Genomic DNA, 23,865 nt, shown 5'->3' with positions numbered 1-23,865 from the left:
ACTGTGTGGTGGTGGAGTGTCCCCCTCTTCCTTTGCTGGTTTTCACAGGGCTATTTACACAAATAGTTTTAAAAAAAATATCCACAAGTCTCTTGTGCTTTCAAGTCATTGGTTGCCTCCTTGCCCCACAAACAAGAGGGAGAAGGTTCCTCCCAGTGGTTCCTCTTCGGTGGGTTGTGGCCTTTCACCAGTAGCAGCAGATGTGGCAGGAGGGATCAGCCACCCTCCCTTGCCCCAAGCATTCAAAGGGCCTCACAGAAGCCATATGGGGAAAAAAGGGGCCGGGGGGGGGGGGGGGGGGGGTTCAGACCCCCATAAAGTCCATGGCATGGGAATGTGCGCTGACACCACAGTTAAAAGACAGAGGCAAAGAGGAATAGGTCCTTGTGACTAGGGCAAGGGCGGCCCATTCACTCCGGGGTGGTAGAAGGCACAGTTGTTCTCGTATCGACAGCTGCCTTTCATCGTGAAATGACGACATACTGGCCGCTTTGACCTGTCTGAGAGGCACAAAAGAAATAGGACTGTCAGCAGCGGCAGGAAGATCTAGGAAATCCACACGCCACTCCCTCAGCATGCATGGCCCTACTCCTCCCCCCAGCCAGACCGCATCAAGAATCCAGAATACAACACATGACCCTGCTTTTACAGTAATAAAGGCTACCGCTCCTGCTTCAACAGGTTTACACAGAAATTACAACTGCCAGCATGCCTTGGCAGTGGGAGGAAGGAATCTTCCACTCAATCCAGGCCAGAATCAATCCCTTTGAAAAGCCCACCTTTTAATAGCTGAAGAAAACACAGGCACCCAGCAACACATGCAGTCCTCGCTCTCATAAAACTGCATTTTGATCCAACCCCTTTCTAAATCCCGTCCCATCCCATCAGGGCACAGCAATCCACACTGCCAGTATTTACCTCCTCCATGGCCTCCTCCATGCCCCCAGCCGTGGTCCCCTGGGTGACCTCTGCCATGGTCCCCTGGATGTCCCCTGCCGTGGTCCCCAGGGTGGCCTCCTGGATGTCCCCTGCCGTGGTCCCCTGGATATCCCCTGCTGTGGTCCCCTGGGTGGCCTCCTGGATGTCCCCTGCTGTGGTCTCCAGGGTGGCCCCCTCCTCCATGACCTCCATGGCCACCGCCGTGTCCTCCTCCATGGCCGCCACCACCTCCATGTCCCCCTCCATGGCCACCGCCCATGTTGCTGTTCGGAGGTCCACCCCTGCCATTGGGGGGCCCACCATTGCGTCCACCGCCACGCCCACGGTAAGGGGGCTCTCTGCCACCACGCCCACGGTGGAAAGGACCAGGGCCAGGGCCGGGGCTGCCACCCCTCATGCCTCCATGGGGCCCACCACGCATTCCACTATCTGGAGGGTCCCAGTATCCGTCATTACACTGTGGAGGAGGCGGACCCATCATTCGAGGCCCACTTGGTACACCAGGGCCTGGTGGCATGTTAGGGCCTCCTGGGCCTCCATGTGGTCCTAAGGAAAACAGAAGAGGAACATGATGAGCATGATGCAGGATAGAAGTCCCCTCTCACAGCCCACCACAGATTATGCCCAACACCATGCCATCCCCCCCACCAGTCCCAGCACAGTCTATCATGTTGGTATTTGTCAAGCTAGGAAAAAATCTCTCTGCACTTACCAGGCATGGGTCCTGGCCCTCCAGGAGCAAAGTGCTGCATATTCTTTGGCCCTTGCGGGAATCCATTAGGAACTGGTCCAGGTCCTGGTCCAAGGAGTCCATGTGGAACTGTAAAACAAACAGAGCACCCAGATAAGCGTACCCTCCCATTTGACAGTCTTGTAAAAAGTTGTTTTATGTTATGTTATTTTATTTTATTATTTATTTATTTATTGCATTTATATCCCGCCCTCCCTGTGAACAGGCTCAGGGCGGCTTACACTGACCAGTTTTTAAGCTGAAATTTCAGTTTTGAAACTGAAAATATATTTTAACTATTACTGTAAGCCACCTTGTTGAACTACAAGGAAAGGTGGGCCATAAATGTTTTAACAATTAATAAATGAACTATTCAGGACTCAGTTTCCAGGTGGGGAAAAGTAGTGCTACCCTGCCATGTGACAGAGTCTTCTGTTGGGGAGAAGCTGTGTTGTACATAGGAGGATGGTTGATAAAAACATGTGGTTCCCAGGACTTGCCACCAACTGGAGTCAGCACAAGATTGAAAGGGGGGGGGGCTGCTTCAAAAAAGGGACCTCCACCAACTTACCTCCTCCTGAAGGACCTGGTCCAGGCTGGCCCTGTAAGTTGCCCAGCAGGTGCTTGATTTTGTCTGAATAATCTGGTTGCTTCATCAATTCTTCTGTTTTATGATTGTTTGAGCCTCCCTGTGTTAAATGTTAAGAAAATCCATGGGATTAGAGAGAATGCTTACAGGATAGCCCTAATCTGTTGCTGTTTGCTATGCTTGCCCTGCATTCAACCCTACTTGGAAATACTACCTAGGGACAACTTTTTGACTACTTAAGTCGATAAATCTTGACCTAGGCTAGAATGTCAGAAAATGGGCTTCCAGAAAGAATCCCATTTGTCTGCTTACCTTCCTGCCGCAGTATGGGAACTCAGACTGGAGCAGGACAAAATAAAACATTTCTGGGGCCCTTAGCGACACCTATTTGAAGGTGTTGAGTTAAGATGAGCACAACGGGTTAGCGTAGATCTGGTGCCTCTACTATGCTGAAGGCCATTGACGAAGGCAGCTTATTTGCACACAGGCAAGAAGGCCCAAGTAGGTTTTCTCTTTCCCAGCTCGACTGCCATTAATTGTTCTGCTGTTAAAGGCTGCACTGTGGCAGCTCTAGTTACCATGATAGAGGTGAGGATCTCTTGTACGTTGAGAGAGGAGTTGGGGTTGGGGCCCTGCGGGTTCTTGCCTGCCCCCATGCTGCCCATGAGGTTGGCCAGGACCGGGGGCAGCTTGGAGCCCCCAGCTCCATCCGGAGACTGCGAGGCGGTGGCCGGGTCGAGTCTCTCCTCGTAGGTAGCCTCATCCATGGAGCATTCCTGAGAGAGGTGATAGAGGAGACACAAGGAGTCAGGAGGGAATGGCTACTGGGGAGCTGGCTGCTCAAACCCAGGGGGAGAAGATTGTTAAGGAGGAGTCATGGAGGAAAGGGGGGCTGGCTGCTCTACTTTGAGGGGGGGGGGAACAGCTGTGCTTCTGTCTAGAATATTCCTCTTCTCCAGCTTGTTTCCCCTACACTGAGGGGGAACAGAGACAGAAAGAAGGGGGAAATGGTACGGAACACAGGACTGCTGGTATTGCTGCTGTAACAGATAGCCTCCCCGAGAGGGAGCCCATCAGCTTTGCCTATCTGCTGCCCTGCTCTAAACAAAAATCCCTGTCCTGCTCCACAGTGCCAAGATGATCCCTGGCTATCACTCCCACTCCTGCCACGGCCCACCAGAGTTTCTGCTCAGAGCAAAGGGTGGAATGCAAGAAGGCTGGGATACACTTACCTCATCCAGAGGGATGAGCTTGGGTGGCACTGGCTCATAAGATTCTGGGTCAGGCTCATGAGGACTGTCGGGAACACTAGAATGAAAGAGCAGCTTGGATTTAACACAAGGACAGATGAGAAGATGGCACAAAACGGCATGTCTGTCCAAAGTTAGGATTATTAAACCTGTGGGGGGACAGACCAGAAAACTTAAATTTCCACAGGGTCAGGTCACATAATGCCCCCGATTATAGACCTTTGTCTGCCTCATAAAAGAACTGGGAAGACAAGCAAGTCCAAAACTGTTAGGGACCCTGATAGTACAAATGGATGAAGAGAGAAAAGCAGCATTACTAAGAGCTGCCCAGAATGAACTAGGCATATACCTCCTCTCTCCACTCTAGGTTGTTCCTGCAGCCAAAATTCCTTAGCTGCAACCCCTCTGGGCGAATGACCAAACTCAGTTACATTTAGAGCATCTCCTACTGAGTCAAGCAATGCTCCAGCTAATCTTCAATGTGTGGGACTCACACAGAGAACTTCAGCGTCTTGGGAAAAGGTTTCTCTCACAACCCCTGGAAGCCACCCACCCACACAGATGCCGGGGAAAGAGCCCGGGAGTCCTGACCCATGCAAAATTATGCACTCTCAAGTCTGCAGGCCATTCCACTCACCTCTCTTTTGAGAGAAAGATCTCCTGTAGGATGCCTTTCTCACGTTCAGCTTGAGTGAACTTCTCTTGGCTGCCACTTCCTGGCTGCACTAGCGGGGCAAGCAAGTCGATGGGCTTTGGATAGACCCAGGGGACCTTCTCCTCCATGGCATCGTGACTGAGTCGACGGGCGGTCTCAAAGGCGTGGCGGTCCATCAGCATCTCCCGCTTGGCTGCCTCGCCGAAGTCCTTGATCTTGTTCACATTGACTGTGGGGATGGAACGGAAGGGGGGCTGGGGTCAGCTAAATACACGAGCCGGCAAATCCTTGGGACACCACCACAGGGCTAGGGACACTCGTGTGCCTACAGGACAATAACATTTTAAGGACTAACTGGGTAGTGCAGTACAAGCTTTGGAAAAGCCTACTCTACCAACTGCATGACATGAATAATGGAAAGGTGTAAATATACCTAAGGAAGGGAGGGAGGAACAATGGAGGCTGAACCAAGCCCTGGCAAGAATGAATAAATATACATGTGTAAGTAATCGGCAAGGCTGTACACTATGCAGAGATTCTGAGGTGGTGCAGAAAACCCACAGAATGGGGCCCTGGGGGTCAGAGTTAACTTTTCTAAGGACTTCAGTTTTTGTAATGTACACAACAGCCAGTTCTGAGCTTTCGCAGCTGTGAACATACGAAAGAAACACACGTCCAGTCCCTGCGAGGATCTTGCAAGCTAAAGGGTGGCTCAACAAAAATTTCAGTGAGGTGGGATGGGATGGAGGGCAGGGCCCTGGACTGATCAATGACCCAACCCTTGACTAGCAGACCAAACAGTGCATAATAGAATACAGATTTAGAGAAGGCGCTCACCACGCTCTGTCTCGTCCAGTTCAAAGTAGAAATACTCCCGCAGTTTACTCTCCTCAGGCCAGCTCACTGTCTTCTTCTTCTTGCCCTTCTTTGTTAGCTGCGTTGAATCAACTGGGCTCTCTGCTGGTTTGGGATCTAGCGACCCACCCTGCTCAGAAGAGCCTACAAAAGTGTAACACACAACAGTGTCAGGGACAAGACCTCAGACGCCTCAAGTACCAGGGACAGACAAGGAAAGGCCCCCCAGCCTGCCATGTACTCTGGACAGGGGTGGGGGGCACATTTAGCCAGAATCCATCTCCAAGAACCTCTTCCTCAGGATGGCAAGAGCAGCATGGGGAGATACCAGGGTGCACGCCACTCTCCCATTACCATAGCTGTGCCTTACTTACTTGTCTCCATGGGCTCAGGAACCTCCACAGCTGGTACTGGGGTGCCAGGTCTATCCGCATCCATGGGCTCTGAGGCAGGGTTCAGTTCTGGTGAAGATGGCTTGGCAGGACTGGTCTCTGGAGCTGGCTTCCCTTCAAAGGGACTTGGCTGAGGATTGAGGAAGACACACCAAACCATAATGTAGGTACTGACACCGCCAGCAGGCCTTGCACCCACTCTGAAAAGCCAGGAACGGTTTGCAGCACACTTTTCAAACTGCCTTCTTACCTTAGCAGCCGTTGGAGACGAGACTTTCCTCTTCTTCTTGATCTTGATCCCTGGGACAGGGGCGGAGTTTAGGGCATCCAAAAAGCCCAAGCCTTCCATCGCTGGAGGGAAATTAAGACGAGAGCTTAAAAAGCAGTTCTCTGATCTGAGCCTTTTCAGCTCAAGTCTAATATCTACGAGTCTCATTCAGGAAGGGCAGGGCTCTACCTCCATCAACTCTAGTGCACGTTACTACCCTGGAGAACAGATGTGTGACGGCTACCTGAACAGAGAGAAACTTACGTTGCGGGGGGATGATCTTCACTTTAATTTCCTTTGTAGTATTTGGAGTGGTGTTGAGAGGCTTGTATTTCTTCTCGGCTGGTGGGTTGTCCCCAGCTGGGATAGATGTGCTGTGGGAGGGAAAAGGTAGACACAATCAAAAGGAGATAAAAGCACCAGTAGGTGGTGGGAATGACAATTCCTTCTCAGTCTGAATGACTTCCTATAGTTCCTGGTTGCACCCAAATGAACTCAGAAGGGGAAAGTCATTATCTTAATACAAATCCATCATGCTCACAAAAGCACAGATAGCCTTGTCCCCATTTTATTTTCCTTGTACGTGTGTGATTTCACAGTGTCCTCTGACATACATAACCCAGTGGCCAGGTCCCTGTCCCCAACATAGGAAACCTCACTTGACAGCAGAAGGATTGACAGATTAATAGTGTTCTTGATGCTGTGGGTGGTAGTGCATGGCTGTTCTTGGCTGGTGGATCAATTTGGCTGATTAATTCCAACAACAATGCAGACTCCAGCATGCAAATTACTTGCGGAACCTCCAAGCCAATACTATATTGACCATTAATGACTTGTATTATGTTTTTACTAATGTTTTACGTGTAAACTCCCTGGAGAAGTGGCATAAAATCTTTTAAGTAAACAAACTACATCCCATGTCCCACCCTTAGCCACAGATAGGGTCAAGGGGTTCCTTGCTCTCACCGAAAGAGCTGTGGCTAGAACCCAGTGAAGAACTAGCTTCATAAATACCATTATGTCCTACAGAGGGAGACCAGAGTAGTTAAAAAGTGTGTTCCCAGGTTCAAATCCAACATCAGTGACAAACAAAGGTTGGCGTTTTCTCAGTTCCTTTCCTTCAAGACTATCATAACTCAGGGACCTACCTCTGTCTCTTCAGTGGTATCGGCTTAAGGTTGTATTTCTCTGAGGTTACTGCCGTGTTGGCATTCTTCTTTGTAGGAATGAGCGACGGAGTCTCCATTTCCAAACCTGCAAGTTGCAAGCAACAGGAGCCGTCAGATCCCATTTTTAACATCAACTGCACCTCTAGAAGCCCAGAACCCACCCATCTGAGAAAAGCTGCCTCTAGAGGTAACAAAACACCACATATTTAGCTGCTGTGGCCTACGTGATTCCTTCAGGCCGGAGTGTACACACACAACCCACTCACCAGTTGAACGGAACTTGGCATGGCTGGGTGCTGTAGTGCGCAGAGACTTGGGCTTTTCTTTCTTTTTCTCAGGGGTCTCCTCGGGCTTGGCTTCCGATTTGGCCTCCTGAGGCTTCTCCTGAACAGCTGCTTTGCTTTTACTCTCCTCTTTCCTCTTTTTCTTGTCTCGCTCTGTGAGGGGAGTAGATGGTTAAAATGAGCTGAAGCAAGAAGCTGTGACTGTGTAAGAACAATGGCCGAATTATGGGCCTTGCTGAGACGCAGAAGCAGGAGTAACAAACTTAAGAGACAAGACGGAGGGGGGGGGGGTTTGTAAAGAATTTAGGAGGCAAGGAATAGCCTTGACATACATCAACACGAATCAATCATGCATGCCTAATTAGCGACTGAATATTACCTAACCCACCTTGTTTACTTAATAAGCTATTTTAAATGCAGATGCGATCCATGATGAGGGAGAAGTCTTGTTATGTTATATTGTGTATGATGTAGGCAGAGCTGAAAGAGTGTCAGCTTTGAATCCAGCAGGGATTTCCGGCTGAGACAGAGGTGATAAATTGATGGGTTTTGGAATGTGGAGTTCATCTGCACTCCCTTTATGGCGCCATGAAGCAATAAAAAAAGGATATTACTGGCTGACTGTTCTTAACTGAGTGGTTTTGTGTTGCTATCTGGAGGGGCCAGAGCCAAACACACACAGACCTATTTTTGTTTCCCACACACTGCAAGGAACCGACCAGGTCAGAGGCACTGTGTGTTTGTATAAAGAGGTAATCTCTCCTAGCCCTTTCAGGAAGGGCAGGGAAGGACAATCAGTCCTTCAGGTTCAACACCCAATCACAGTTCCACCCTTGCAGAGCTAAGAGAGGCTTCCTCCACATTTACATTCCTGGAAAGAAGCTAATCCATCGCTGTAAGGGAGCTACTGAAGAATAAACCCCTCTGGCCTGATTTAGAGGGCACCCTCACTGGGTGGAAAGGTGGCATCAAAATGTTTCAAAGAAAGAAAGAAAGAAAGAAAAATCTAAGACCACCTGAAAGTAGGTATAATCCAACTACACAGTCCCATATCTCTGGGTGATGATATATTGACAATATAGTGCATTGAAAAAAAGTTGTTGATTTTCTTTCAGACTTGGCTATCTTGAATCTTTAAACACCAATAGCTGCAGGAGAACACAAAGCAACTCACCTGTAGGTTGTGAGCTACTCTGAGAGCGGATGACGCCCATCCAGTCGCTGACAAGTATGGAAGCCAGCCTGCGAAGTTCTAGGAAAGAGGAAGAAAATACGAAAGTGCATGATGACGAGCTGTATGTCTCCAGTATGATGGCTGTACTCCCCCCCGCCTGAGAATGCGCACAGTTGAACTTAACAGATGCCCAAAGAGAGGTGTTTATTATATAAATGTTCATGTGTAATTATTTTAAATAAATACACGTGAAATTTTACCTTCATCCTCACTGGACTTGCTGAGCTGTTTCACCAGCTTGGCAGTATTATTCTGAAACAGATTAAAGGGTAAACGACAGTTAAATTGCATGAAACAAAGCCACAAGACTGTGTTCCCTCAATATGACATTGGGGAGTTTTGGATTTGGAAGAGATACAAGAATGTAAGGGGAAGAGACAGACATCAAGCCCTACTAACCCATCCACCATTTAAGCACGTTTCTCCCGCCCAACCCTGCATTGTAAAAGACCACCCGATGACAATGGATGCTGCTGCTTCTCCTCCCCTGACTAACCTGTTTCAGATGATCGACCGTGAGGGGCAGGTGCTGCAGTGTGAGCAGGATCTGCTGAAGGAGGGGTACATTGTTAGAAGCTTTTGAGCTGGTCAGCCAGGTGTTGAGGAGTTTGTAGCCACCAGCCTGGATGAATCTGTGGAGAGAAGCACATATTGTGGAGGTAAGAACACTGATAATTGTGCTTGCCATTCTACCTATTCTTAATCTTCATCCCACCCTTCTTCCAATGAGCTCACAGTGGCATACATAGTTCTCTTTCCTCCCCCCACCCTACAACCACCCTGTGATGCAGCTTAGCTAGAGAATGACTTGCCCAAGATCACTTGGTGAACACTGTGGCTGAATGTGAACTTGAACTCAGGTCTCCTTCATCCTAGTTTTGATACCCTCTAATTTCCACATCACCCTGCACTCTTTCTGTCTAAGTAGGTTTCAATGGGAGCCCAGAATAATTATAAGCAAGCAGACACAGGAACTGAAAATCTCTGGGTCTGATGCTATCCCATCAGGTTAACATTGAACTCGCATGAAACACTAGTGAACAGCAACAGTTTACATCGCAATAAAAATCAGACTATCGCTAGAGTCTTCTATCTTCCTAATCAACGCTGACCCACCTAGTTAAGATTCCCCCCCCCCAAAGCAATTCCATTGCTACCGGTCCAGAAAGCCAGTGGCCTACCACAAAGGAGCCAAGAGCTATAAACACAAAAGCTCCCAAACGTGCAACTCCTTATGCTGTCTTCATGATCAGGAGCAATATCCACTCAGAGGTGGGGAAAGAGGTGGAGCTCAAGTTTCCCACAATTTTGTTTACTCGGATTTCTTTCTGAGGAGAAAGCCACCAGTGCCTTCAAGAGGTCCTCCTTATCATCAACGGTCCCATAAACAAATGCCGCAGGCACCAGTCTAGCATCCTGGCCCAGTTCCTCAGGTTTGCTATGACTGTGCTGTGAGCTGCACCACCAAAGGAATGTCACCTTCAGCTTCTTATCAACCAGGTTCCCAGACAAAGTGCTCTCAAAAGCCTTCAAGCATCTTTGAACCACCAAGATTATATACAGAATCACGCTTCCCTTCTCCAGACCAGAATCCATTTTGTTTGGTTGACTCTGGATTCAAAAATTTGGTAGGACCGTATTATCAGGAACACAGCAGCATATGTTTATCCGCGATGTGAGTGTGCCCACTGCCTGCCCACGGGTCAAATCTAGCATTCTGTAACTCGCCGTTTCTGTTTTTAAAAAAGCAAGTCCAGCCCTAACAAGGAAGAGGAATACTCGAAAATGGGTGGGAAGCATCTTGATGGCTTAAAAAACAACAACAATTCAATTTGATTTCAAGGTTTTCAGTGGTCAGGAGTCAACACTAGTGCTTGCTCCCTTTCCCCTAGCTACTGCTTCCTGCTTCCTATCTACATTGGTATTTATTAGGTTTGTGTTCTTTCTTCCGTTTGTCATTTAAAACACTCAATTCTAAAAACTTTATTAAAAACTGCTTAATTTGCAGACGTGGAATTATTCCCCCGACCCTAGACAGTGTATCTACATAGACTAGCTGACTACATAGACTAGCCAAGTGACTAGCTGATAACTAAATGGCAACCCGGTAGCAGCACAGATTACAGACGCCAAACTCTGTTATGGCATTCTCCTTCCAACTCTGCTCAAGCCCATCTTCCGAAAACTGGAGACAGAAGTCCTTCCCAAATAGCCCCGTCTAACCAAATTGTATCTTCTTGTTGCCCCTGAAACCAGCAGGCCCAATCCCATTCTTTTAAAGTATTGACCAACTCTTACTTTGAGAGGATGTCTTGTGTCCGGGTCTGTAACAAGATGTTCAAGTAGATACAGCGACTGACCATCTTCTGAGCATCTTTCATTAAACTAAAATTGGGGGGGGGGAGAGAAAAATGGATATATCTTTAGTTTTACTAGAGGTAGAATACCAAGGAAAAGAAAATAATTTGCTGGATAGAAGTCAGTAACAGTTATAGAGAATACGGGAAGAGTCTCATCTGCTAGGAGAGACAAAAATTTCATTTATCTTAGAGTCTGGTTTCCGTTAATTCTCAGTAACTGGCTTTCAGAGTTCTATTCAAAGACCCAGACAGCTAATCTGCATTGGGGACCCGATTTACATGATACTCCCCTGGTGACTCATTAAATTACTGTCTACCTGAACAGCTGTTGACCAGATGGGTAGGTATCTATTGCACATGCAGTACAAGATAGGAGAAGCACAGATTGCTTGGGAGGGGGGTAAATTTGGGAAATCCCACTACTAAAAAAGAATTACTTTCTTTACTGATTACTTCCAATAATTCCTCCTGCTCATTTGTCCTGATGTGTAGTCCACAAATTACATCAGCACAGTGCAATGAGTACTGTTCTTGATAACGATTAGGATAAACCCAACATGTATACAGTTCAATTATATCCTTTATGCTAAACACCTACTTGAAAATCTTAGTGATCCCTTCATGAGTTTTGACTTCTCCATCTTTGCCAAGGAAACAATCCAGTCCTTTCAGGAGTTCCTTTGGGTCTATTGGTCTGGAGCCCATCATGGAAAACAGTCTGTTAATATACAGGGGTGGGAAATTACTATAGTTACTGGACTCAACCCCAAAATCAAAATATACAAGAATAAATATATGGCATAAAAATTCCTGTAACAGCTTAATGCCCTACCAAGTGCAAAGTATAATCATATTTCCACTCCTCAGAAAATCCACAGTACTTAAAAGGTTCCACAATTGTAACCCAAAAGGCAATTTGTTCTTATCCAAACACAATCGAAAATAGCATTTCTGGAATGAACAGGAAACACCCTTAAGCATATACCACTATGCTTTAAAACAAAAGTTTTCAGTGCAGTGAAGACTCTTCAGGAGAGTGAAGAAATCAGAACTTTTTGTGCTGCTAAAGCCGTAACTGCCTTCAACATGATCTTTGAAATAACCATTTTAGGGTTAACACAGAATATTTGGCTGTTTATTTGGTTATATGTGAAATAGAAATAAGTTGGCTGGTTTGTTGGTTCAAATCTCATTGGATACCCGGAATAAAAAAATGCTTCTCCCCAGCATTCCAAATGAAGGAAAACTGACTCTTACAAAAGGCCTTATTAGCGGAGTTCAAGTACAAAAAAGTCTGGTCAGCTAACAGAAACTGCGGTGCCTGCTAACCTAAGCAGAATTACGGCTTTCTAAGCCCATTGAATTGGGGGGGGGGGGTGTCTTGAAGGGTATAACTCTGCTTAAGATGGTGATCTTATAAATTTTATTATGAGAAGCCTATGGTCATGTTCCCTAAAATTAGCCTAATAATTTGGCAAGATGGAGACAAGCTACAACACAAATGATCACTATCATGTGTGAAACTAAAACTTTAAAACCAGCAACATATTCTGCTGATGGCAGAGCATTTGCAATGTCCACAATATTAATTTTAAATAAGTACAGCACTTAACAGTGCTCCCTACATAAACAGATAAATGGCTACAGAACAAGGGCCACTATTCTTTTTTTCTTCTTTAGTGCAATTATTGTATTAGTTCTTAATAATGCATCTCGGACTCAATGGCTTACATTGTTGGGGAGACAAAGTAAGCAAGAGCCAAGGCCCACTACTTCATGATTCTTCTGCTAGTGCTAGAAAAGGGCACTAATATACTAGAAGAACCCTTACACCCTGGGTGGTGGTCATAGAAGACTCAGTTCCATTGGCCCTCCCAGATACTCATTCTACAGATCAGCAAACTAAACCAAGATCCATAAATGGATATATTCCCTAGCAGTGGAGCATAAGGCCACATGGCAGTAATGTGTTTGAAACTATTCATGTTCCCATGAAGCTGAGGTAGAAAACACAACTCAGAAACTTTCTGTGCAGTGTTATGGTGTGTATGCCACATTGGTGAATGACCCACATTAATTATATGTAGTTTGAATATCAACTTTTGATTGGACCTTTGTGCATACGCAAGACAGCCCAGTGTCATCCCTTCCCTAGTGTCAAATGTATTCCTTGGAAATGAGGGTCCAGTTGCAGCAGAAACCAAACCAGCTGCTGTCAGGTCCAGAATAAGGGAAAAGACTGTTATATGAGAAATGGAACTTTAAGCTGTCTTGCTTGGAGGAAGTTACTGATCCACAGCAAGTTTGTATGGAATGTGGAGGAATGACAGCTTGTGAACAGTCAAAGAGCCCTTGGATAACTAGCTAAATAGGTGCTTTCTAGTTTTGACTTTGTGATTGTACACCACACATGAAACTTACAGATTTTACAGCAAGGCAGAGTAAGGATGGTCTCTTCTTCAACTCCCTGGTTTACAATCTCTAAAGAAAGCCTAGATGTATTTGACCCCCATATGTATGCATTTACCACTTCCAGGCTACAAAGGAACAGAAGCGTGCCACGCAGTGTTCCCTCTAAGCTGAGTTAGTGTGAGCTAGCTGTTTTTTAGCCTCTGGCTCACATTTTTCTTAGCTCAGGAAGGATGGCTCCAGAGCAAACAAATTTATGCAGTACCCAAATCGCTGGCTCACAATTTTAATGACAGTAGCTCACAAAGTAGATTTTGCTCACAAGGCTCCAGTTTAGAGGGAGTATTGGTGCCAAGTTCTTAGTCAGTGATTAAATGGTAGCTGTTGAGATACTGAAGAAACTTGAAGCTACCGTGTCAATTACCATTCTACTCAATTAAATCTAGACACCCAGCAAAGATGAAGTTGCCAGTATGAATGTGTAGAGATAGCTTAAGTGGGCAATTCCCCCATGTACCTGAAATCATTGCAACCTTGCTTCATGCAGTTAAGAAATGCCTGCATTGCTTAGTGGCCCATGGAAGGAATACCCCTTTGTATTATCTTCAATTAAAAAGCATGCAGGAAGGCAAATTCTTTGTATTGCCTAGCAGTTACCAGGGAAGTGCCAGTACTTATTGCTGCAGTACTTCTCCCAGTTAAGTCATATGTGCTGGATCAGAGCTAAAGACACCCAGCCAACATTCTAAACTGCATTCCAGCTGTAAGTCATCAGTTGGTCATCAAATTAGGAGGGGAGTATTTCACCTTGAAAGAACCTTCATTCTCTTGCTGTAGCAGATTGATCTCCGCACAGAACACCCCCCTCCCCATTTACTTTTTATAGTAGAAAAGCAGCACTGCTTAAATCCAGTGTGGCCTTGCATTAATGTCTTGAGTTCAGTTAGAATAAAAAGTAGGTGTCTCCATCAATGGTAGGGTTCCATTCCATATACCTGTGTATTCATATGAAAGGAAATAAAATCCAAGCATTGTGGATGCTGGGAAGGAGTGAAAGCAGATGTTACCGGCTTGCAGCTGCTTGCAGAACAGTCTCTTTTTTAAAATTATGGCATCAGTAAAGTTGTGAAGTATTTGCACTGAAGATCCACATATGTTCACCCTGTGGTGGAGGCCAGATGACCAAGTGGGCTTTGGAGACTGAACTCCCCTTTCACCCCCACAATATGGCCTGCCACATGCAAGGCTATGAACTGGTGAGGAAGACTTGGACTGATGATGCTTGAACTCAGCCTGCTTTGGTGGTAGAGGACTTCAGTCTCCAGAGCTGTCATTCTGGTACTTTCCAACACTATATTCCCAGGAGAGATTGAAAAAAAAAACAAGACATGTTACTAGGGACAATTTAAGCCATTTTAATTTGTTCTGCTGTATGTAAGGTGTGCAAGCAGTCTCTTCATATGGAGGATATCCAAACATATGGTGGGATATGGGAGGTTTGGTTACAGCCCAGGATGTTGAAAAAGTTGACCCGATGATAGATTCACTCCCATTTAAACTAATGAGTCATGTCAGATCAATACTCAACTTTCTCTATCCCACACCCTCCACAGACAAGCCTGGCTCAACCTCGCATACGCAGCACTATGTTGCTGCACCTTTAACAGTTCTTGCCCCATTAAAAGAAATATAACTTGGAAGACCACCACACACTACTTGAGTAACTTTCTGTACCTGTACCTGGAGAAAAGACACTAACATTCTACAGCCTCCATTAGCTACTGGTTTGTGGCTGGATTTCCCACAAATTTATGTTATTGTTCTAGACCCACATACCTATTTAGGTATGCTAGTAAAGTGCATTAGGTGCAAGATCAAAAATAAAGCTTCAACAGAACATAGTCCTGTCACAGCTTAAAGACCAACAAATGTATTATGGTACAAGCTTTCATGAACTAGAGCCCCCCCCCCCCCAATGTCTCTGTTAAAAGTGGGCCCTACTCAAAACACTTAAGACAGAATGTATGTTAGCTTTTAAGATGCCACAGGAATTGGAACTGTTTGATACAGTAATACTCTTTATTCTCTGAAAGTTATTTATATAAAGAACATTTACTGGTGTGACACCCCTCCCATTTGTAAACGGCCATGAAACAGATCTACTCCCATTTACAATTACTTATTTTATGTTCCTCCTTTAATAATTGCAACCCTCATTTAATCTTGAGTTCTTTTCAGGTTCCTCACATTTACAAAACTGCAGTGTTTGCATTGTAAAATCTGTAAAATTAATCTCCACAGAACTAAATTCTGCCAGAGACCTCAATGGAGCCAAGACTGAAAACAGAGGACCTCAACTTACACAGTTCTAAAAGATTAAGTATTCTATGGTTTAAAGGTAGGGCTGAAGAATTCTCATAGCTTAAGCTCTGTATTCTCTGTAGCTTAAGCAATACTTGTCTGTCATACTATATATTGTGCAGTAATCTGGGATGTAGGTCTGTTAGTTTAGTGATTGACCAAGGAGTTAAGTGATGTTCTATAGATGAGTAGGTCACCTAGGCATTTTCTTCTCCCAAAAATGTGTATATGGGAAAATCAGACCTGTTATCTTAAACCACAAAGTAACACTTTTAACATAAACCCCAGAGTTACTAGAGTACTTTGCACAAATTCAAAATAAAGGATGAACACCCGAGTCAGGTAATTTTCCTTAGCAAAAATTGTTCACTTATAGCCCAGTCCTCTAAAGTCCCAAACAGAGCAGCCATTCTTAGGACTGCAGTCCTTAATCAAGGACCAGAAAATGAGAGTTGGGTCTCCCACTAAAGATAGAGTCATATGCATTTGCTTCCAATATAGAAAAAAAAATATTAACATTAAAATGGAAGCAAATCATTTTAAATTTCTTGGAAACCAATTTTGGCTACCCATACATCCACAATGTATTATATTCTTAAAAATCAAAGTTATGAAAATGCTAATTCTAAGCTTTCTAAAAAATGTGTAACCTTCACACAACTCCCAGCTTACTACTGCTTTCTCTCTTCCAGATTCAGTTCTCCCTCTACTGCACCTCCCAATAATTTCAAAAAAGAAGAAGAAGCAACATTAGGATATCTACCTCTGCAAGCCAAACATAGCTAACCCAAAATGCTTCAGCATCCCTCCTACGTTGCACGTTTAGTAAGTTAGGCAAGCTGTTCTCACTAAAACACAAATTGCTCGGGCAAAATACAGGCTTCAAAATTACCACTGCAATCTATGTAGTTACTTAGGAGCAAGTCCTGCTGTATGCTTGAGTGAGCGTGTGGAAGAACAGGCTGCATATAGGCATATGAAAACCAGAGAAATTATAGTTGACAGTATGACTGAATGCAACTGTTCATATCACTGTAGGAAGCTCAACTGCCTATGAAGACAAGGATTTGAGGTCAAAACCATGCATCCATGGGAAACCTTCCAATTAATCATGTTAATGTAATGGTGGGAACCTTCAAGCTGTCTCCATATAGGAGCAGAACAGGAGGACCATGAATCATTCAGAAAGCTGTAGTTAGTGGCTCAAGTATTAAAGAAACAGTAAATGTATGATTCATGTTGTTTTGCTAGTTTCCCTATACTTGTCTGAGTGCTAAATGAAGCCTGAATGCTTTTCTCTATTGCAAGCTGGACAGTTTTCACTACCTAGCTGTCCTTCTACCACATAAATCTTCACCATTTTCCCTTCAGCAATCCAAAACTTGAGCAGACCTGAGATCATGGATTCCAAGCTCTCTACAATTTACAGAAAGGCACAGATGGGAATGACTTCTGCATATGATCAACCTGCTCAAAAACAATACTGTATTAAAAGAAAAGTCTAATAGTTCCCCCCCCCCCGAACTGGGAGAGACCATTTCAGTGAAGTATATAGGGACCTAATCTCAGTATCGTAATTTGGCATCATAGTTAAAAGAAGTGACCAGGCAAGCTAACCCAGTATGAAACAGGGCATGTCAAACATGTCTTCTTCCAAACCAGACAGATCACTTCGTTCCAACTACTTTGCACAGAAATTAACGAAGGACAACTGAACATTACAATTTAATCACATGGCATGTAACTTGAAAGGCAGTGACTTTACAATGGTACCAAGAACCTTGTCATCAATCATGTCAATCCTATTTAAAACTATTCCCTCTCCCCTCAGAAGTCAGGGATTCATGTTAGTATCCCTCAACAGTAAATAAAATGTCACATGGCTAGAAATGCTTCTAGTGAGGCGCTATATAAAAACTGAATGCAACTCAACAAGTCTAGCTGCTGTGCCAGTTACCTTGATCCCATCAAAATTGCCACTGATATTAAACATACCGTGTTTCCCGAAAATAAGACACTGTCTTATATTTATTTTTTGTCAAGACACACTAGGGCTTATACCACAAATGCATAGAAATCCTGCTAGGGCTTATTTTGGGGGTAGGTCTTATTTTAGGGGAAACAGGGTATATTAATTTTATACTATGTCAAAGGAGAAACCTTTGCAGGACACAGCACACATTTCAAACAAATGCCTGAGACTGAAATTTCCTGTAATTAAAAAGTTAACCAGTTGTAAAGAAACACAATTCAGTAATAATCCCAATTTGCAATACAAACACTGCAGCTTATTGTACAATGTCTAAGCAGTGATAAGGCATTTTGATTTTCTGACACCTGTGAGGCAATTATACTGAACACTTTATCTCCATCGTATAAAGCTACAATCAAATTTCTGTCCGAGCGGAAACATTAGAAGAGGGCTGGAACTGATGCAAGGAGCCTCAATCAGTTCCTAACAAGGTATTCCCATTGGAGTGCTTTGTACACTAACTGCTGCCAATGGTGGGCAGCCATTGTCTGATGTAAGCCAATCACCTACAGCTGTGTGCTTCCATTATATTGCTGGGCTAATCATGCAAAGCATTTTGGAAGACCTTTTTACACTAGTTTGGGCTCACTGAAGCAGATTTAACACAGGCAAGTAGCAAAATTACTATTACTGGAGGTTGGGGGAGAAACATATCCTGAATGTCACAGGAGACACCACAAACAAAGCAGTTCTAATAATCTATTTAGCATTACCTCTTCCCAAGTGCTCCAATCCACTTGAAAATAAATTCTCTAGGATTGGATGCCATGGGAGAGTCATTTGGTACTTACAGTTTAGAGTACTGAATCGGGATTTTAATCCAATGAAGAGTTATCTTCATATCCTATAATCCTATTAATATGTTAAAGTGTTTTTAAAAATGTGTTCCCAAGGGAATTATCACAGCTTGATAGTTGCCATTGCACATACCCCCCTACTGCACAGTAATGCAGTGGAAGCACAAGTACTCAGTTCATTAAATGTAGAATGTTGAAGGCCTCCAAGCATTCTTCTACTGTTGTATGGAGAAACTGAACTGTAGCAGTCAAGCGGTTCACTCAAGGTCAGCGTTTCAGAAGATAGCAGTCCCAATACCCAGGTTATCACTTCTGTCAACTGTAAGGCAATTAAATTAGTAGCAGCCCCCCCCCCCCCAATTCCATATTCACTGGCTGCACTCATACTGGTGTTTCTAAGCAAGAGACCGTGAAATCCCACCTCTGTGCTTTCTTCCTAAATTAGCCTCTGAATTAGCTGTATCGCATTTCAGACTGGGCCAAGATTCTAGGGCATTCATGTGTGGTATAATCCTGAAGATGTTTACTTGAAGTAAATCCCGCTTCACTCAGAGGCCAATTTCCAAGTAAGCCCAACTCTAGCAAGCTGGCGTGTCAGCAGCAGCACAGCTGCTCTTCAGTCACCTTCCAGATCACTTTATGGCAGAATGCAGTATGAAACCCTTCCTAAAGGAAGCTGGAGAAGTTACTTTTAAGGAATAGCCCACACACTTGCTTTCTGGTTTGCAACACTTGCTTGGAAATCAGGGCTAATCAACATTCTAAATAAGCATGTTCAGATTTCAGAACTCCTGATTCTGTTCTTGGCCAGTGCAAATGGAGGACTATTTACTTACAAAGGAATATTGCTTCCCTCCCCAACTCCTCTAAGCAAAGGACCAGATTGAAGGATGATTTAACTCATCAAGTTTGGGACAAGGTTCTAAGTTCAATTGCCAGGTTCTTATACAGTAAGATGAAGGAAATGGGATGTCAAGAGACTTGCTGTCTTTTCATGGGAAAGATATAGTGCAGTCAACCTTCCAGCTGTTTTACATCATACAAGAAATCAGGCTAACCTGTTTGCCCCATGTCTTATGACATATCACTGCCTCACCAAGGGGGCTGACATAATAATGTAACTATAACATCTAACAAAGGAATTTAGTTATCAGGCTACAGAGACAACCCTTAAAGCAAGAGCACAAGCCTATCAGGCTGCTTTACAGGACCACAGCTCTTTTTCTAAGCTTCCAGAATCAATGTTTTAGAACCTTAAGCAAACTAAGATTCTAAAATCATTGTTTCCTCTTCATGGGAGGGAAACTTCTGAATAGTTAACTAAAGGGAATCTTTCCCCATGTGCCTTATTCACTGTTTTGAAGGACTTACTAGGTATATCACTATGCTTCTGAAACAGCAAGAGTGCTAAAGCAACTCGTACTCTTGTATTATTTAACTTCCAAGCTAGAGTCCCATAACACATCTTCAGTGTAAAGCCTAGCTTTACAACTTCAATTAACTTACTCTTGACCAGAGTATTGTAGTCACTGAAGCTGTAAAAAAACTCTCACCCAATTTGGACTAAATCTAAGGTGCAATTAAGATGGCAAATTGCTATCATCCTGCACCTACTGTGGATAGTAATGTACTATTCTCCCAAGTCACTGCCTCTCTAATGTTTATCATGACTAAAGGTAAAGCATACAATTGACTAAAATGGGCGCATGATCAATCTAATTTCTGCGCTCATGCACTGAGATGCAGTAGTCGTTCATCTAGTTGTATCCCTTTGTTAAGAGTGCTGTCCTCACAGCAGAATATGTCTCACTTTGTTTACATCCCGTGTTTAAAATTAGCCAGATAAGGGCCTGGCCCTGATAAAGCACTTTGAGAGGTTTTTTACTTCACGCTGAAGTGAGAAGTGCTTCAATTAATGCAACCAGGTCCATGTTTTCTAACCAGAACAATGTCAATGATTCACTGAAAAGGGGACTTACAGTATGAAATGCTACCACCGGAGGTGTAAATGGAGGCATTAAGTTCTGCTTTGTGAAACATTTCCCCCCAGAACAAAGTACCAAGACTTAATGGAGAAAAACATCATAAGGGCAGCATCCCTTAAATGCCATTTGATGCTCATGCAGACCCATTTAAGAAACCAGATTCCTTCTGTTTTCAAATAAGACAACTAATGTCCTCAGCAGATTGGCAAACATTTAACACCCTTAACAGCCTGCATGCATCAGTCGGTGTCACTGCACGGCGTTGACAATGGAAGAGAACAGTAGCAAAAACAAAAAAGTAAGACAAAAGTGGTCTGGAACAGAAATGAAGGTTGTGAAATGTAATTAATACCAGAAAGATTTTGCTTACCAGGTGGAATTGTGGTTGTTTCCCTCCCATTGATGAGGTAATACAAGTGCTGGCTTCCCTTTTTTCCTAATGATCACTTCTTTCCTAGTACATTGTACAGGAACTGTGGAATGTGGCAAATAAATACAAACACCCCCTGGCCCCAGACATTCATGTGCATGCGGCCAGAGCAGAGAACCCCCCTCCCAACCTTTTGTCCTTAGTTCCAGCAAGTGTCAGTGACACTCACTAAACATTCGGGGTCCAGTGGTAGCATTTCATCTTTTAACGATTTGATTCAACTATGAAATCTGCTTTCCTAAACAATCCTAGGACTAAAAGGTGAAAAGAGGAGGGGGGAGAGAAGAACATACAACAGTTTGCCTGCCTGGTACTAAATATAAGCATTTTAACCAAATTGTCTTGATACAATACAGCAAACATGGAGAAATCACTGAAATCCATAGCTCACATGTGATGTTGGCACCTAAAAAGAAACCCAGTGGATTTATGATTATACTTTGCACTTATATTAAACTGTACCTATACGTTTCCTGTAGATGAAGTGGGAGTGGAATTTCATTAGATCATTTTAGACAAGAGAGGAGGAGGGTTAAGGGTAAGCCAGTCCTGCCCTCCCCAACCATCTCTCCCTCCCCTCCATTCCGTGACTGCTCTGCTTGCTCTGGGCGCCGAATGAAAGCCATTCAGGGGGAGGAGTTTGCTACAAGCTGCTTACATCAGCTCCCTGCCCAGCAAACCTTGGGGGTTCTCTTGTACCAGAGAAAGGAAAAAGGCAGAGGCGCCATTTTAAGCAGACTGCAAAAAAAGCAAGAGGCTTCCGAGTCTGTTGAGAAAACTATACCAATACAACCCCGTCGCATACACATCTCTGTATCTTATTATGTCAGTTCTATAAACTACAACCTATTTAACATACAATTACAAAAAAAAAAGGATCTTCAGAGTGCCAGAGATTCGCAAGAATCTCCCCCTTATTAGTCTTTGCAGAAGCCCCCCGATGGGGGGCAATGGAATAAAAATGGAAACATCCTGTAAAGGAAAAATACAATGCTGCTCGTCAGGGACAAAAGACAAAATATCACCGCCATATTGCAGCAAGGAATGGAGGGGGAATATAAAAACGACGAACATTTTCAAAGCACATTAGACCTCATTTGAGTCCAATAGATCTTTCAATTAATGAGGGATTTAAAATATATTGGACTGGTTTAAAACGATTTTCCCAAGCCACCTTGCAATCTTTATTTCTAGATTGCCATTTAATTTTTTTCCAGTTTTACATACCTACATACACATTATTAAAGTTTGCAAGTAAAAAAAAACCACAAAAACTTTTAACATCGACATCAAATTTAAAAATAGACGAGGCTATGACAGATCATCCTGTATTTTAAGCTGACTCATTGCCGGCTACTATGCAGAGTTATTGCTCTCTTGGTCCCTTCCACTCTTACCCTGCAATCTTTATGTACAGATTGCTTATTTAGCTCAACTTCCACGTCTCCCACACAAAGAAGTAGTACTTTATGGCTCAGTTACCACCATCTATTATGTGGGAGCTCATTAACCCTTGACAGTCCTGGAGACGATGGATTATGTAAAACCACCATCGAACTCCTTATAAATATGCATTTTTGGTAGCAAAATGCCCAAATCGTAAGGGTTAACACCTGAAACACTCCCCACTTCCCCTCCATTTTTTTTGGTCTTTTCTTCGTGCCATTAGCTCACTTCGACATGGATGAATTTTTTTTGGTCAGTTGGTTCAAAATGCGACACTTACTATCCAATTATTTTTCTCGTCGACAGCGCCTCAAGGTTTAGCTTTTTTGGATTAAGCTTTGTTTTTAAAGAAAAAAATGAATTTGGTTTTGCTCATTTTTAAAAAATAGCAACTTTTTTGATGCTCAATAAAGAAGCAAAAAGCTGCTCGCTAAAAAAGCTCAGGGAGGATTGTTGCTAAATATTAGTTTTGTTTTTTTATGTTTTTAGTGGCAGTTGTTCTCCTTCAGGTCATAAAGAACTTTAACAGCTTCCCAAGACAGGCGATCGGAAATGTAGCTGGCTTTTTTTGTGTCTTCTCAGAGGCTCAACTGTGGGGAATTTTTTCCCTTTGTTTCCCGAAGTCAATTCAGCAGTTTCTCACGACCAAAGCCAACCCTAGAACAGGAAGAGATAAAAAAAAAACAAGATTAAGATTTTTTTGAAGCCCCAAAGGATCACATTAGAAAAATATTTTTATTTAATAATAGTATATAACCCCATTATACAAAATTAACCTAAACCAGAACTTTTAATGGGAGAAATAAAACCCGAAATTAAAATGAAAAGTCACAAACCCCTCAACTTAGTTTAGCTGGTCGCTAGGGAGTGGCTCGGGCTTTATTGAAAATTGAGCTGAGACTCCTGGAAAGGGCAATTTACCTTCAACATAGCCAAACAGACAATTAGGAGTTGTAAATATTAAGTACGACTTTAATCCGGGGAAAAGGGAGCAAAAGCAGTAACAACGTAACCCTTTTTTGTACCCCTCCCAAGCCGTTCCCCACGATAACGTGTCCAGAGACACCGTACTCACCTTTAAACAGACCCCAGAATGGCCGAACTGGGCGCGCGCAGACTATTTTATATGTGGCCACTCCCTTGCCAAGATCCCTCCTCCCGTCTCCGCGCGCTGCGGCTAAAGAACAAAGCATGGACCGAGTCACCCCGCCCAACTTTAAGATCTGATCGATTAAATACAACCTTAAATTTAAATCAAGACGCAGTGGCTGCATTCTGTTTTAAACCTAAATCACAAACTTGAAAAATAAATAAATTTTAAACCTTCTAAAGATTGTGACGCAGTTAGGAGATCATGAATACGCATGCGCTAGAAGTTGCCATATCGTCAACACCCGCGACATGCACGCGCAGCATCTGCCCTAGTTTTCGAAGGGGCCTAGGAGGTATAAGCCGATGCTCCAAACAGCGCATGCGCTTACTGTAGAAGGTTATGCCACGAGAGACTCACAAAAGCCATCGCTTTGCGCATGCGCAGCAATGCCCTAGCTTGCGGCTTGTGGCGCAGTTTTTATTTTGTCAAGCTTTCTACGCATGTGCAATTTCCCGTGTTTTTTAAAAAAACGCGAATGCGCTTGCGTGTTTTTTAAAAAAATATTCTTGTCATAATAATAATTTTTG

The 23,865-nt window shown here is 43.9% G+C and overlaps 1 protein-coding gene across 2 annotated transcripts; it reads right to left on the bottom strand.

Moving 5' to 3' along the window:
* Nucleotides 1–280: 280 nt before the first annotated feature.
* Nucleotides 281–22,838, bottom strand: PPP1R10 (protein phosphatase 1 regulatory subunit 10). 2 transcript variants are annotated; one of them, XM_015412853.1, is made up of 19 exons: nucleotides 22,466–22,838; nucleotides 11,324–11,443; nucleotides 10,664–10,750; nucleotides 8,862–8,997; nucleotides 8,566–8,617; nucleotides 8,306–8,383; nucleotides 7,114–7,284; nucleotides 6,827–6,932; nucleotides 5,943–6,052; nucleotides 5,661–5,761; nucleotides 5,393–5,540; nucleotides 5,001–5,162; nucleotides 4,146–4,392; nucleotides 3,491–3,566; nucleotides 2,837–3,034; nucleotides 2,241–2,358; nucleotides 1,652–1,759; nucleotides 919–1,485; nucleotides 281–500 (listed from the first exon to the last, which is right to left on the bottom strand). In XM_015412853.1, the coding sequence occupies exons 2-19, from the start codon at nucleotides 11,431–11,433 to the stop codon at nucleotides 391–393; spliced, it is 2,685 nt and encodes an 894-aa protein (XP_015268339.1). In that variant the 5' UTR covers nucleotides 11,434–11,443; nucleotides 22,466–22,838; the 3' UTR covers nucleotides 281–390. The 2 variants fall into 2 exon arrangements, with proteins under 2 accessions (XP_015268339.1, XP_015268340.1); XM_015412854.1 differs by lacking the exon at nucleotides 2,837–3,034.
* Nucleotides 22,839–23,865: the final 1,027 nt, after the last annotated feature.

This window comes from Gekko japonicus, unplaced genomic scaffold, assembly GCF_001447785.1.
Source record: "Gekko japonicus isolate JY-2015 unplaced genomic scaffold, Gekko_japonicus_V1.1 scaffold1199, whole genome shotgun sequence".
Taxonomy (NCBI): Eukaryota; Metazoa; Chordata; class Lepidosauria; order Squamata; family Gekkonidae; genus Gekko; species Gekko japonicus.
This window is presented reverse-complemented; position numbering and strand designations above follow the sequence as displayed.

Excerpts from the sequence above, each read along its gene's own strand:
- PPP1R10 (XM_015412853.1), bottom strand. The coding sequence starts at position 11,433 with ATGATGGGCTCCAGACCAATAGACCCAAAGGAACTCCTGAAAGGACTG. Across the intron at positions 8,998-10,663 it reads ACACAAGACATCCTCTCAAA|ATTCATCCAGGCTGGTGGCT; the intron begins GTAAGAGTTGGT and ends TTCTCTCCACAG. Across the intron at positions 5,163-5,392 it reads TCCTGAGCCCATGGAGACAA|GCTCTTCTGAGCAGGGTGGG; the intron begins GTAAGTAAGGCA and ends ACACTTTTGTAG.